This window comes from Nipponia nippon, unplaced genomic scaffold, assembly GCF_047370975.1.
Source record: "Nipponia nippon isolate SJK-2023a ecotype South Korea unplaced genomic scaffold, ASM4737097v1 scaffold_9, whole genome shotgun sequence".
NCBI lineage: Eukaryota > Metazoa > Chordata > Aves > Pelecaniformes > Threskiornithidae > Nipponia > Nipponia nippon.
In genome coordinates this window covers 49,452,663-49,467,938 of record NW_028262413.1, presented here as the reverse complement: position 1 = coordinate 49,467,938, position 15,276 = coordinate 49,452,663, and the positions used below count along the sequence as shown (strand labels likewise).

The 15,276-nt window shown below is 50.5% G+C and overlaps 1 protein-coding gene across 8 annotated transcripts in view; it reads right to left on the bottom strand.

The window, feature by feature from the left end:
* Positions 1 to 497: 497 nt before the first annotated feature.
* Positions 498 to 15,276, bottom strand: part of PPIP5K1 (diphosphoinositol pentakisphosphate kinase 1) — a 51,510-nt gene continuing 36,731 nt past the window's right edge. For 4 of the 8 annotated variants that reach the window (XM_087744867.1, XM_087744869.1, XM_087744868.1 and 1 more), the window contains exons 28-32: positions 13,961 to 14,023; positions 11,237 to 11,416; positions 4,094 to 4,231; positions 3,547 to 3,660; positions 498 to 2,283 (exon numbers count right to left, since the gene is read on the bottom strand). In XM_087744867.1, the coding sequence (XP_087600993.1) occupies positions 1,592 to 2,283; positions 3,547 to 3,660; positions 4,094 to 4,231; positions 11,237 to 11,416; positions 13,961 to 14,023 (1,187 nt within the window). In that variant the 3' untranslated portion in view covers positions 498 to 1,591. The remainder of the gene's footprint in view (positions 2,284 to 3,546; positions 3,661 to 4,093; positions 4,232 to 11,236; positions 11,417 to 13,960; positions 14,024 to 15,276) is intronic. The other 4 variants (XM_087744870.1, XM_087744874.1, XM_087744871.1 and 1 more) reach the window with 2 other exon arrangements.

Genomic DNA, 15,276 nt, shown 5'->3' with positions numbered 1-15,276 from the left:
AGCAGGCTGGCACAGTCCTGTGGAAGAGGGGGCCAGGCTTCCTCCTAGCACGGTGCTGCACTCGAGGCAGCTGTACAACTGCTGTATTTCAAGTGCAAGTAAAGGTGACCTTTCTTAAATACCCAAACTGGCAGCTAGGGATCATCAGGCATGAGGAAGAGGACACGGTACCCAGGACGCGCTTGGAACTGATGAGAAGGCATAGACCAAGTGAAAGGAGCCGACATGCTGCCCCAGTGTCTTCATTCTACCGCAAACCAACCTGGGAAGCCAGGACCTCTTCCCCAGTATGACCAGTTCTTCTGTGAAGGAAAAAAGAGGTGTCTGGCCTCCTTGAGCAAAGCCCCACGCCTGTGCACTCACTTCAGTCGTGACTTCAGCCACAGTTCCTCTTCCAGGACGGCAGAGAAGGAGCAGGGCTTGCTGTCCCAGGCACCTGCAAGCTCTGGCACACACATGCTGCTGCGCAAGTCAGCATCAGAGACAGAGAGACGCCAGACCCACAGCATAGGTTTACTGTGAACACACATCATCACAACACAGCGCGGAGATCTTTGGGCACAGCTTCACAAAAACACAGATCCTAGCTACAGACAAACACACAGACTTGTTCATAAATACAGGAGGCGCAGGAGGCACAGCCCTGGCCTGCACTCAGGATGCGGCAGGGACACCCGTGTCAATCTTGCCCTCAGGCTTGTGCTCACAAGTCATTTACATAAATATGTATTAAATACTTTTCATTTTATATATAATAAAGATTTCTCCTTATTGGTTTCTAATAATCCTGATTCGTTCAAATAGCAGTTTCTTTTAATTTCTGTCACCAAGACTTCAGAGCTGTACCCTGCCTGACCCTTGGGGACTAGAAAAAAACCCGTGTGTGTCCTCCCTGCCCACCTCTCTCAGGCTGGATCCCCAGGCTCCCGCCTGCCTGCCCCAGCCCAGCAGGAAAACATTCAAGTCCACGCCAAAGAGACGTTTTCTTGCAAGTGGCAGTCTTGAACCTGATCCCCTCATTACTCTCCTTCCCGCACTCATTCAGAATGCTTGCTGCTTCTCCTAGTCTTCCTGCCATGGACTCTCTGGACCTGTTTTTGGTGGCCAGTGGTGGGAATTGAGAGAGGAAGAAGGAAGGAACAGAGAGGAGGTTGGTGGTTGTGATGGATCCGATTACTTTGGGCCCAGAATGCCTTTCTCTGAAGGCTATGGCCCAAAAAATCTCAAGGGAGCATCTGTCCCCTTTGGACTGACCACCCCAAAAGCCTTCGCTGCACCAATCCTCTGTACTCTGCTGTCCCAGTGAGCATACAGCCCTTGGGACACCAACGCAGCCCCATGTCCCTGCCCCATGGAGGTGCCATGCCAGTACCAAGACTGCATTTGTTCTTCAAGGCAGATGGGGCGTTGTCTCTTGCCGAATGGCAAAGAGCTGGCTTGTGGAGGAGCAGAGCAGACTCTTCCACCCCCCAGAGTCCTGTGGCCTTGGGACATGGCTTGTGCTGTGGACAGCCAGCTGCATGAGGTGCTGTGCAGGAAGCTGGGCTGCCTCCGGGCTAGAAGCGCTTGCAGTGTGCTGTCCAGCGAGCCGCTAATTCTGCTGATCCTCCCGACACAGTGGCTGCAGCTCCTCCGTGCTGTTCTCAGGAGGCAGTAGCTGCACCTGGCACGGGTGACCAGACAGAAGCTGGCGTGACACAGCACTGTCCCCCAGCAGCTCCTCGCCCATATGCTCTGGGTCCAACACCTCTCCCAGCAGCTCCTCTTCACAGGGCACCAAGATCTCCTTGGACAGCCCTGACTGATCCACGCCCATCATTCCCCCTATGCACCCCTCACCTGGCTTCACTCTCTCCCCAGCCAGCCTTATATCAGACCCTGCACCACACTTTGGGTTCCCTGTGTTACCTGGCTCTAACATTTCCCCAGCTGATTCTTCTTCATCCAGCTCCATCATGCTCTTCTCTGGGTTAGAGTCCTCCTCCGCCAGCTCCTTCTTGCACAGCTCCAGGACCCTGCCTGGCTCTGGGCCCTTATTCCAGGTCAGGGGCTCTGGGGCCCTTGGTTCCGCCACCGACAACCCAGACATCCCCACCTCCACGTCCAGCCCTCTGCCTGGAGGCTGTCTCTCTCCCTGCTCGGGGGACTGGCTACTCAGCTGCTCCTCACTTTTGGGGGGACTGATGGAAAGTTTCTCAGTGAAGCTGAAACGAGCACAGTTGTCCACAGAGGTTGGGGAGGATGGGCCTGCACTGGAGACAGTACTGGAGGGGCCACTGCTGTCTGCAAAGAGGAAGAAAAGAATCTTAAACATTTAGCTGGTATTTCCCCAGCCCAAAGCCTGGGCAGACCCAAGCTGTCGCAGTCCCACAGTTCTACAACCAACGGGTGAGGGTCGTCTACACACCATGCAAGCTGGCAGGGGCGTGCAGCTGCTCTTAGGTGTGTTTCTGGCAGCTCAGCTGATGAAAGCCCAAGCACAAACCCCACACTTACATCTCGTCCTACAGTGCTATGTTGGCATATAGCCAAGAGGGGATTCTGTTGTCATTACAGAGTAAAATGTGAAATGTGATGCTGGGCTTTGAGCTGAAAAGCCCTTTCTTTCATTCCCTCATTATTACAGAACACTCTCAGCTTCAGCTTTGCTCCTCCTGGTTCCTGACACACACAATCCCTGAATGTTGAGCTAGAGTCACCACTGGAAGAAGAAATATTGCTTCTCCACTAATGCTTCTTCTTGCTTTATATTGTACAATGAGCAAAACTAGAGAACGGATCTAGATCATATCTAATCCGACAAAGGGGGGAAGATTAAACAACTGTTTTCAGTCAGATCAGTTCCCTGACCTTGCTGCCCACACAAACACACACCGCTCCTGGCACACGGCGTGTACAGTCAGGAGAAGAGCAGGACTGCTCCTTCAGCGGCAACCTTGACTTGTGTTATTAAGGCACTTGCTGTGCAGCCGTTGGCTAATGCTTTCCCCTCCGAGTGCCACTCGGATCTGCCAAGGGGACTAACTAACAGTCACCAGCTCTGCAGAGACTGTGACAGGCGAGGCCCAGGAGCTGCAGAAAAGCCTGTAAGTGGAGAACTAAACCACTGGCTGTCCTATACGGAGCTCTGGGTGAGGCATGTACGTGGCTAGTTAGGAAAGGAAGGCGTTTCCACATGCCAACACTGGGCTGGCCATGTGTCATGGAGAATCACAAAACTTGAGATGAAAATGAAGTGCATTCAGGCCCTCCATGTCCTAGTGCACAAAGCAGAGGATGTCTGGAGAGACAGCATCCATCCAACAGTAGATGTCCCCATGATATACAATACTACAGAGGGTCCCTTTTTGCATCTTTCTTTGGAAGCTTTTTCACAGGGCATATGACTACTTTCCCTTTTACCTGTTTCCCCTTTCTGTTTCTGTTCCTTCAAGGGCAGAGTACAGAAACCCTGAGCACCAATACTTGGCTCCCCCCCTTTGGCACCCTTGACTTTCCTCCCTCATCATCACATTTCACCCCTGATTGAGAAGGGAGCACACTCACACCAAGGGGGCTTATCCGAACGCTGGCGCAACGGCAAAGAGGACGACGACAGGATTCGCTGGGACATAAAGGGGTCTCCTGGTATTTGGCTGCCAATCATTGAATCAAACAAAGCTTCAAGAAAAAAAATAGACAGATCAGTAATATTCAGACAGACATAAAGGAATGGCTCATAGCCCAGCAGCCACAAGCAGGCACGCCGGGAAGAGCTCAAGAACAGTGCCAATTCAGAGCCATGCCTGTCCCTCAGCTCCTGGGAATCTGAGGCTCAGATTTCCCAAGCTGGAGTTTGTATCCACGTCACTGTACTTATCAGCCCCAGACAGACCTGACCGATTACTTGTCTCTCACGTAAGTGGCCTAGGATGGCTCTGAGCTGGATCCCATAGCTCGCTCCTGAGCTGGAACACCCTGGAACAGGTTTCAGAGACTGAGCTTATTGCCAGTCCTGTCAGGCTGATCTGTCCTGATAATGTGAAAGGCCAAAAGGTCTCCTTGCCTCGACTCTGTTCTGGCTTACCCAGAGACAAGCCCACCTCCCCAGTACCTGCAGTAGACTGGACATGCGATTCGCTGCAACTCCTGCACACAGCTGTCAGGAACTCGTTGACCTGTCGCAAAGAGAGGGAGTTGTGCAGGGTCTCCAGGGGATAAATGGTGGGAACCATGGAACAGCCTTCAAAACCTGGAAAGAAACCCAATCAGAAAATGAATAGAGCAAACAGCAACCTAAATCCATGCAGGACCACTCATGGCTGAAGGAGCTGGGCAGTCTGAGAATCAAACAACAGGCACACTCAGGCCTAAGGTCACCTCTTCTAGGCCAAGAAAATGGCCACTAGGCAATCACATGCAGTAACAGACCTGAAAGCAAGCGTCCAGGCACACGCAGAAGGAGGGGGAAGAGGAGGAAACCTATCTAGCAGCAGACGTGTTTGCTGCAAAGCCTGGGACCCTTTTGCTAAAATACATGGTTCTGATGGAGAACTTGGCACAGTGCTGCGCGCTTTACAGAAGCTGCACAGAATTGAAGTCAACAGAATTTCCACGAAAGGGCTCCCACCGCTGGTGACACCCCAGCCTGGACACAGCCCACCCTCGCCCCATCAGCAGGGCAGGGCACAGTGCTACAAACGCGGGGAGCGGCAGAACCTCCCTCCTCACAGCAGACCCTCCGGTGCGCACCGGACAGACTGACTCCCAAGGAAGGGCTGGGCACGCGTTTGCATTATTTGTCCCCTTAACAAGACTTCACTGCCAGCAAACCCAGAATTAGCAGAAATAGGCATCTCAACATTTAACAGACCCTTGCTCAGAGCTAAGCTGCATCACAATCGTTCACAATAAATTCTTTGCTACTCAAGCCAGCGGAGTATTGCGGCAAAGCATCTTCCTCTTCATCCAAGCTTCTTGGCAAAGCTTTGTGGCACCGAGCCAATCTGAAACTGTCGGAGGAGCAAGGAAGAAACGAACGAGTCTCTGCGCATATGGGAGTGAGGCCTCCTCCTGCTCTGCACCTCTTGAGTTTAAAGGCCTCTAAACTTCTTAAGCTCAGGCTTCCCTTTCTGTGACTCCCTAACTCCCTCCGAGGAGCTCAAAAAGACCCTGGGAAGGAATGGGGTTTGTTCCTACAGAGAAGGAAAATTACTTTGAAATGCAGAAAGTACAACAGCTCTCGATGCACTCCTGTGTCAGGATTGCTTCCCAGCACACTGGCAGGCTAAAATTGGTCCCTGCAGCTTGGCAGCAGCTAAGGAGAAGACCGAGAGCACCTGGATTATCTGCTAAGTGCCGTTGTTGTTCCAGGCACCTCCGGGACAGTCTCTGCTCCAATCCGCTCACCTAACCCACTGCTGCAAGAGGCAAAGAGCCAGCAGATGGTATTTAGAGTGAATCCACATGCAATACGAGGAGGCTGCGGACCAGATCATCACCAGTTTGCAGTGCTGCAGAGACATTCACTGCCATAACAGCTACTGGAGATAAACCCCTCCGGACTGTCCAGAGAGGTTACCTACACCACAAGGGGCCTACAAACAGCAATTCAAGACATGAAGGATAACGAATCCTTGGCTAGGACAAAGGAATGTAAGACACCAGAAGAACACCGTACTTTTCTGTCCCTTGCTGAGAAGTCCTTAGAGTGGAAGTGCTGAATAAGGAAGAGCATCTGTTCGTTATTTTCTCATAGGCATTCTGGGAGACAGAGCTAAAGGAAAAGGGTGAGGGCAAGACTTAAACAGCCACGTGGAGATGGCTGTGGAGCAGCACAGCGTGAGGCTAATGACATTTCACAACAGAATCTGGTTTAAGAGGGCCAAAGTTGGCTCAGCTATTGGGGTCTCCGAAGAAAAAGGGAAGAAGTTTGAATATAACATAGGGCAAAGCAACGTAGTTACAAGATACACTGGAGGCACTGATGGGGATCTGAGTGCTTGGGCACTCCTCTAATAAAAAGAGGAAACGAAAGGTCCAGCATTAAAGGAAACATGGAACACTGACTGCGCTACCGATGTGAAACGATACACCTATACCCCCAAAGTGCCAAATGCCTGCTCGCACAGCTCTGCTCAGCACTATGTCACTTAACCAGTGTCAGGCAAGCACAGAAAAAGGCAGAAGTTCCCCTTCTCAAGGTGAAGCCCTGCTATTTTCAAGGAATCCCTCTCATTTGTATATGGCAGCCCGCTTCCCTGCACACCTCCCTTGACCTGCTTAGCTGCTGCGGAGAGGCCAGCAAGGGCAGGTCCATGCCACCACAGCAGAGCCAAAGCAGAAGTTACCGCTACAGACCATAGTCCTTATGTGCATCGCAGCAGCAGCCAGAGTCCCCAGCGAAGGCTCTGACCACTGCTGCACCACACGCAGTTAGCAAAGAACTGCCATCTTAGGGAAGGGGTAACAAAAATAAAGTATGAGTGCAAACCACAGGAGCCTTCCCAGCCCGACAGTCACCCAGTGCTGACCACTTGGTACTGCTGATGCTTCCTCAAACTCTTCTCCTGGGGCCTGCAGGGCAGGAGCCTGTGATGCGGACAGCGGCACAAGAAATTAGACAGAATTCCATTCATTTTGTATAAAGTCAAACAGCAGCCCATGGAGGAACAAGTTTGATTTTCCATTTCATTCAGCTGCATTAGGGGTGCAGAGGGCAATCTGCTTCCTCCACAGTGAGGCCTGCCCTGCAGGGAGAGGCACGTGGCGGGGGGCTGCAGACCATATTAGCTAAAAATGAATCCCAAAGTCAACTGTAATCTTCTCCAGGCAAGGAGTACAGCGTGGTTACGTCTCCGAAATTTTTGTTCAGTAAAATAGGAAGAAACCATCTGTTCAAGTAAAGAAAACAAGATTTGGTTATGGAAAAGACCTTAAGACACACAAGGCAGAGGAGTCTGCCGAGTATGTATTATTTTGGATGTCCAAGGAGACTGCGCGTGATGTGGGGGAGAGCTATGGGGGAATCTCCACCCTGAATCGATAACGCAGCAGCATCCTGACACAGCAGCAGAGAGAACAGTGCTGCCCGAAGAGCCGTTCTGCAGGTGAGAGCACCTGAGGTACAATCCGGCTAAAGGATTACAAGTCCTGTTTTGACTGTCCCAGGCACACTGATGCCAAAGCTGAGGGCCCACCCACGTTACAGCTGAGTTAACTACGTTCCAGTTTGAGCTCTTCTCCCCAGAGATTCACGTGCTTGGCCTGTGCACACTTTACTGCACACTCTCAGAGTCTACTCAGTGTAATCGCAGTTTATGAAGAAGTCTTCCAGATGTTCAAGGAGGGAGTGACTCTCCCCTTAGAGTAAGACTGTTTCAGAGCTGCCTAGTACCGACACACAACACTTCATAAGAGTATTAAGAAGGTGGTTTGGGTATAAGGACCCTTTTGCAGAGATCACCTAGCACACTATGCCATATAAAGCAAATGGAGACCTGCACATGTCTCACGTCTTCCATCTAAACCAGAGAATCCCAGATTTCTAGGAGACTCCAGCAGGCAGCAGGAACGCACAGATACAACTCTTGTGAACAGCTGCCTCTTAGCAGATGACCTCAAAGAAAGAGTCAAGAAGCACCACCTTTTCACCTGGACTACACAATGATGAATTCTGAAATAGCCAGCACCTACTTTATGATTACCTGGCTTGAACGCCAAGCAAAACATGACAGATCTCTGAGTGAAGCTTATATGCTGTGTTACCCTACCGCTCTTTCACTGCAGAGGTAACGGGTACTTTCATCCATTTAGCTGTATCTCCCTCAGTCACCCTGAGGTCTGAAAGAAAATTCAACCAAAGGTGTTAGCAGCAGAACTAAAATAAGCAGATTTTTATACCGGGGAAAGGGAAGAACAAGGGAGAAAACAAGACCTTGAATTCATTTGCATCTTCTTGATTACTGCAGGAGATGTCCCAGTCTAAACCCTCAAGAGGAAATCAATACCATTTCATTAAGAGGAAGCATCTAATTTGAATCAAGGTAACACAAAGTTTCCTAAATTCTATGTATGTCCCAGAGAGACAAGAAGAAAGCTTACTGTGTAATACGAGTTGGGAAAGTTGAGTTTATATGGATCACACGCACCCCCCGGAATGGAATCAGTGTTGGTGTGTTTATCCTTCAGATATCCTTCAAGGATATCCTTCAGAATTATCCTGGTAATTCAGCAGAATGCCTGGGAGCCAGCAGACTTCCTGGCTAGTGGGCATGACAAGGAGCAGCCTTCAAGTAGTCCAAATGGCACATTCCTCAGCTTTACTAAGACTGAGCTGAGGTCCCAAACACAGCGAGCTTCTCTACTAGCAGAGTGGGCTCATTAAAAGAGAGAACGTACTTGCTGCTGCAGCAGGCTGGCAAGTAGAGAGCAGCCGAACTGCTGTCAGCCAACAGACAAAGACAGAGGCCAAGGAAGACGCAGGTGAGAAGTCTTTCTGGTCCAAAGCAATCCTTTTTGTTATTATATTTTTGTCTGAGAGTTCTAAACATTACTACACACAATGTGATTAGCAGAAGTTGCTGAGTTACTACCCAGCTCTCCAGTTGTGAACTCTATGTTGGAGTGGAGAGGGTGCCTGTTCCTTTCTACTGGAGATCCTGAAAGCAACAGGCAGACCAACGGCACCTGGCACATCCCCAGGAGGTCCGTACACCAAAGGTCCGTATGCCAGCTCTTCTGGATAAAGCAGCACTTGCCCAGTCTCAGCACAGATTCTGAAGGGCATGGGAGAAAGCGCACTCAGCAAGTTCCCCTCCAACACGCTTAGTCAGTCCAGCCTTATTTTGTTGGGAGAGCATGTTTGTATGTTTTTATATATGCATACACGATATGTACATGAACGAGGATTTTTGCTAACCAGCCTTTCTAAATTTAAGCCTGTACAGTCAGCCTGAAGGTCTATCCCAGTTCGGCACCTCTCTGCCCACAGTGCCAGAAGCAGCTACAACTGAAGGGGCAGGAGACCAGGCAGCACGTAGTGACTCTTCCCCCAAGCGGTCGCCCAGACTCCAGTGACCTGCGGCTCAGAACTGCTCTGAACCTGATGCGTCTCTTCCACATTCTCCAGTCTCCCCTTGACCTCAGTTAAGCTCCTAACACCCCCATGTACCGCGGTGAGGAGTTTCACTCTGCGTGGAAAAAATCACTTCTGTCTGAAGCTGCCTTACTCCCTCCATTAGAAACCTCCTAGCTCCTGCACTGGAACAGACACTGAACCGCAGATCCCCACCACCCCTCTCCTCTCTCACACACAGCTTTCTCAGACTGAAAATTTCTACCTTTTCCACATTGTCCCAAGCGGTGATGGTCAGATCAGAGCCCACCATTTTATATATGGATTTGGGGCTGTTTCCCCTTGTCATTTAAATTTATTTACACTGAACATCAGCTGCTGTTTTACTGCTCGCTCATGACCGCAGGGTCATTCTCTGTTTCTCCACAGCTGACCTTTGGCTTCAGCACCACTGTAATTCATTACCAACATGAACTTACTTCACACTCTTCTTTTTCCCAGCCACAACCACACAGACAAGCACAGGTTCCCAGACAGATCGCTTCAGGGCTCCACCGTTGATCTTCCCAACTATGGATTCCAACTGCATACTTTTAACTCCCCAATTCTATCTTTTAATTCATGTTTTCTTTGTCTGGATAGAAGTACGGTTAAAAGCCAAGAGAGAGGATAGGAGTATGTAGTTTTCACAAGGAGGGGAAGTTGGGCTGTCAGCTACAGAGACCGGAGAAACGTCTGCTCTGAAAAGAACCCCAGCAGGAATCCCAAACACGCTAATTAACTGTGGGCTTGACAACAGACTGAGAAAACAGCAAGAAAGAACTCACTGATTGCAGAGATCTGATTTCCACACAGGAAGGCTGCTACGCTGCGGTACGTAACTCGTACGTTTGGCTTCATCAGGGCAGGCTGCACAACCCAGCACCATGCTGCAATATTTGGCATATCGCTGCCCCAGGCACCGAGTTCATTTCCTCTCCCTACCGGAGCTCACAGGAGATGGCCGAGGTCGGCAGCAGGGGAACCTCAGCTTTGGCTTTGGAGCACTCTGCTGTGTTCCAGCATCTCTTCCCTTGAAGCAATTTTGCTCCTCTTTAGTATTTGTTGCTAGGAGACAAAGGATTGTCCTAATTATACATGAAAAGTAGCTGCCATCTCCCAATTGCCTACTTGACAGAAAGGGCCATATCAAGAAAAAACAGACTGGGTAAGAAAAATTCCCTTTTCCAGGCTCTGATCCCGTTGCTTCACTACATGAACAGCTATACTGTCTCTGTCCCTTCCACCTATGGGTCTGAATGAAAAAGAAGGTCCATGCATCACACCACACAGCTCAGCAAGCCACATGCACCAAGCAGGTTTTATGGTGCCAGCCCTAGCTAGCTGCCCCTCTCAGAGAGGAATCTTTCTCCTTGGCTTAGAAGCACTGAGACCTCAATGCATCAGACTTCCCGTCTGCGCCAGAGGCTGACAAATACCAGAGAAAGAGCAGCAAGCGTTGATTTACAAAATCTAGATTCAGTATCGAAATTGCCTGCCTCTTCCCACCGGAGACATGACACGCTGCAAAGGTCCTAACAGGCAGAACAGATGCCATGCAATGCGGCCACACAGAAGCTCGGTTTCTACCCTATCTTAGCTTGGTCTCTCTAGAAACAACACAATCCCACAAGCACTCGCTTCCCCAAAATTCCCACAGCAAGTTCACTCTGCACGTGACCAGCTGCAGTGCCTCCTTAGTCTTCTTTCTTCTTACTACTCACTTTGGTTCCTCTGTTAATAACGGGACGCCTCGCAGCACCCCACTGACACCCGCACAGGGGTATCATGTCAGCAGGGCATCCCACCGGTAGGAGCTCAGCATCTAACTGAAGGAAGCTTAAGGGCTTACCCCTGGCTAAAGGAAGGAGGCAACGAACAAGTGCCAAAGATGGAAAGAGCACAGTTACAGCCACACGAAGAGCACCGGCTCCATGTGGAAAGGCTACTGCCTAAGGCTCCAAAACTGCCGGGTGCAACAGCCCACACAGCTTGCTGCAGCAGCAGCCCAGAGATTTAAGGGATGCGGTGAGGGAAACGCTTTCCTTTTTAGAAGCAAAGCATACTTTGCATTCTCAAGCAGACAGTGGTCCCTGCTCAGCTACAAGAGCATGGGACCAAGGCAGCTGCAGCGTGCAGTACCGTAAAGACACTCCAAGTCATCCTGCCCTGAGATCAGCCAGCTCCTGAAGAGGCGCAGGTGGTAGGAGCACTGCTGGAGGTGATGGGCTAGAGCGGCATCCAGGGAGATGTTCCGGCTCGTGGCACAGTCAGAGGAAAAACGGCGCAGCAACTGGGCAACGTGGTGGTGCTCAAACGCATCTGGAGGAAAGGGGGCCATAAAGAGTGAGAGGAGAGGGGCAGGAGCAGCTGGGGACAGAGAAATTGTGGAGACGTGGGGATGGAGCTGCCAGCACCAGGGCCGCCGGGTGGGAAAGGCCCACGCCACACCGCTGAAGCCCAGTCCCTCCCACAGCAGCAGGCAGGAACACCCTCAGAGCTACGTACCCGCAGCCATGCTGCAGCCGGCCAGCCTCCCACCCGGCCCAGCCTTTGCCAAACACAGCTCCAGCGCAGGGGCAGTCCCTGAGCAGCGAGGTTGCATCTTTGTAAGTGGAAGTCTGACAAACGAATAAATTTTAGGACACATTCCAAGTCCAATACAGATAAGAAGGTCAGGCCCACACTCGCCCTCCCCCAGCTGAGACAAGAAACCCAGACTGCCAAGAGAGCATTCGAGTCCTGCATCCAAACGCAGCCAGCCACCTCAGCACACGAAGAGAGCGAACGACCCGGCATCCAACGACCGGGGGCTGTGAAAGGGATGCCGGGGGACAGCGGGGTTTGGCTGAGAGCAGAACGCTTGGGGCGTGGAAGAACAGAGGGGGCACAGAAGTGCTGACCTCCCCCTCTAGACTCTCGGAACAGCCCTGTGCAATCTTCTGTGACATCCTTGCGTGGCAGACAAGACACTAGCACGCAGGCATGTCTTCTCCTCCACGTATACAGCCTCAGGACTCATGTCACGCTCCCAAGACTCACGAGACCAGGGCATAAAGCATCTGGCCTGACGCTGTGCTTGGCCACTACTCTGGTTCACCCATCCCATTTCACCACATAGAGGCAGCTCTTCAGAAACAAAATCCAGATTCAGAGCTGTGAATAGCTTTTGCATCCTCAGGCAAGTGGTTCATGTGGCTAAACATCCTTCCTGCTAAAAACAGTGCCAAGCCTAGACCAAATATGCCTAACTTCAAGCTCACACCTGCTGAACCCCTCTCTGTTTTCTTGATTAAGGAGCACTTTGCCATTGGAAATATTCACTGGGTTCTTGGGAAAAACCTGATGCCCAGTTTCACTTCATTGTATTTGGGGCAGGGGCAGTTGCTTTACAGTGTGGCTTAGGAAAGACTGGTGATTGGTACAAGTTTTGCTGGCAAGATAGAACGACACATCCTGCTGACATACACCACGTGAGCTCAGATGGTATCCAGACATACAAACAAATCGAGCAGCTGGCCACTCTGGGAAAAACAAAACCAAGCAAACACAGAAAATAGGTTCCCTTCAGATATCTGAAACAATAAAGCCACATTTAGCTGCCCCTTCCCCTTTCATCTTTCCTAAAACTTTGGTCTTCATAACAGTCTTCTGAACTTCTTCCATCTTCCAGATCATGCAGAGCACAATTTCTTCATATTTACTAAGCAACAAGATTGCAGAAGCAGCCTTGATCACGTAAGACAGAAATATTTAACCTGACATCTGCCAGTGATCTGCTTTGGTTCTAACTTGTCTCAACAGCAGGAGCCATGAGGTAGGAGCGGTGCTGTGAAACGAACCTTTTCAGAAGCTTCTGTGCAAGGCTCAGATAATAAACACTAGTTCAAGGCATCTGCTACCACAGAGCTAATGGTCTTTAGCCTCAAAGACTCACAGTTCAGGTGTTAGGTTAGTAGCAATATGAAGCAGAGATAGTGGGTCAACAGAAGCACTGTCAGACATCCTCCTTTACCAAGCCTCTTCATAGCTCCTAGCACGACAGGAGCAGAGCAGGTTGCATCACCCTGGGTGGCATGGTGCCGATCCCTTCCTACCTCAGGAAGGCAGCAGGCCCGAGCTAACACTGTCCGCCAACAGCAGATGAGTGAAAGTTCTGGAGAGACACCATTCCCAGGATAACGTCTGCAGGAAAGGTGAGCCTGCTCCCACCAACACCGCCATGCTTGGAGGAACCAAGGGACCACCCTAACAGACAAGTTTGCAAATAGGAAGCCATGAGGTTACCAGTACTCCTAAGACGACTGTGCTGAGGAATATCACGCGCAGAGGGAATGCTGTTAGCACCTCCTTCTCTCCCACCGTAGACTGTGGTCTTCCAGGTGACACATGGGTACCCTCAGGCTATCCTTGTTTTGGTCCTGCAAATCTGCATTGTAGAAACTGAGGACCTAAGCTGTTGATGCTCTTACAGAATACGGAGTGGATATCCGCCCCCCCAAATCCAACAGTATTCTCCCCTCGACACCCACCACCCGAAAAGGGAGCGTGAAAGAAGGCCTTAATGTCAGCAGTGGAATTAAAGGCTGCTTTAGGAGTCCATTCACAGAGCCACCGCTCTTGCTCTTTCACCTGGGACACAAATACCTCGGGGGACAGCAGAGGAACCACTAAGCAGTAACAGAGGATGAATGAACAGGTTAGTCACAACGAGACAATGGGGGAAGGTGAAGCATGTTTGGACACCAGATACACAGACACAAAAAAACCACAAGAAGGCTGAGAGGAGAATATGTGCAGAGACAACTGAATGTGAGCATGGGGTTAGAAGTGTGAGGGAACGTCAAATCAAGGAAGCAAACGTACCATTAGTCGGATGCTTTGCAAACGACACAGAAAATCGTTTTACGGCTGGCATAGACAAGAGCTCTGAGGAAATAAAAACAGATCATCTCAGTTAACAGCCTGCTTCTAAGGATCCCCCAACCTTCATATGCTTGCAGCTACCCTGCCAGATTCACCTTCTTCCTCACCCCGTAAGACGTGCTCCCGTTGGCACTGCTGCGGCACCCCGGGCGGTCTCTGCCTGCAGGTCTGACCGAACCTCTGGGCTGCCTCGCGCTCCGCTGGCTCCCCAGCTCCCTTCCACTGCCCTGCCAGGGCCTCCCCCGGCACTACAGAGACCTCGGCCGCGCTCTCAGCCACAGACAGCATCTCATACCTTCCCACCACACTTCAGCCATCCTGAGAGCAACCCAGGCTCAGTCCAGCGCAAGACGCAGTTAGGCCATGCTCGCAGCCGCAGGAGCACACGGCCAAGCAAGCAGCAGCACCGCAGCAGGATAGTTCTCAGGATTCACCTCTGCCCGAGGAACACGACAGCTGTTCTGCAGAGGAACTGAAGGGCCCTGGCACAGGTAAGTGCAGCTCAAAACATCCTCTTAATGCAAGCTAAACGGGGCTATTTATGAGTTTAAAGCTAAACCAACTAACTAATTAGGGAACAAACAGAAGACCCATGAAGACATGCCTCTACGGTTCTGTTGCTCAAAGCATTTCAGTACAGAAGAGGTTTTGGGATACACCTGTCAGAGTGGTCCTCGGGCTTCTCCTGGCCACGTCCCAGGCCAGGCCAAGCTCTCCCATAGAAATCACACATCGGAAAGACAGTGCAAGGACAGATGCTGTGCATCTAATGGGGTGCAAACAGATGAGCTTTAAAAGACATGGATTAGTCTCCATATGCACCAAAAAAAAAAAGGCTGAAAACATCAGTTTATTCCCACTCTGGAAATTCCTCAGCTATCATGGGAAAAATGGCCTAGATCAGACCATCTGTATGTAGGATTTGATGTGAGACCCCAGCCAATCATACCTTTTGCTGCTATTTAGGAACTTCTAGGAAATATTAGAACATGTTTTTATTTCTCTTTCACGTTTCATGTGTCCATTCTACCTAGCCAATAGGGTCTGTATGCCTATCCCTCTACACCGAGGTTAGGAGATACATGTATGAATTTAAGCTCCACACCCGCATTGTGCTTCTCTAGCTACATCCACTGGCTTGGCCAAATAATACATTTAAACCAACTCTCAAACTTGCTGCAATTTCCTTCACCAGCACAACAGCCCTAAAAATTGGTTTTCTTTCTCTAACTCAACAAATAGAGCATGACAATCTT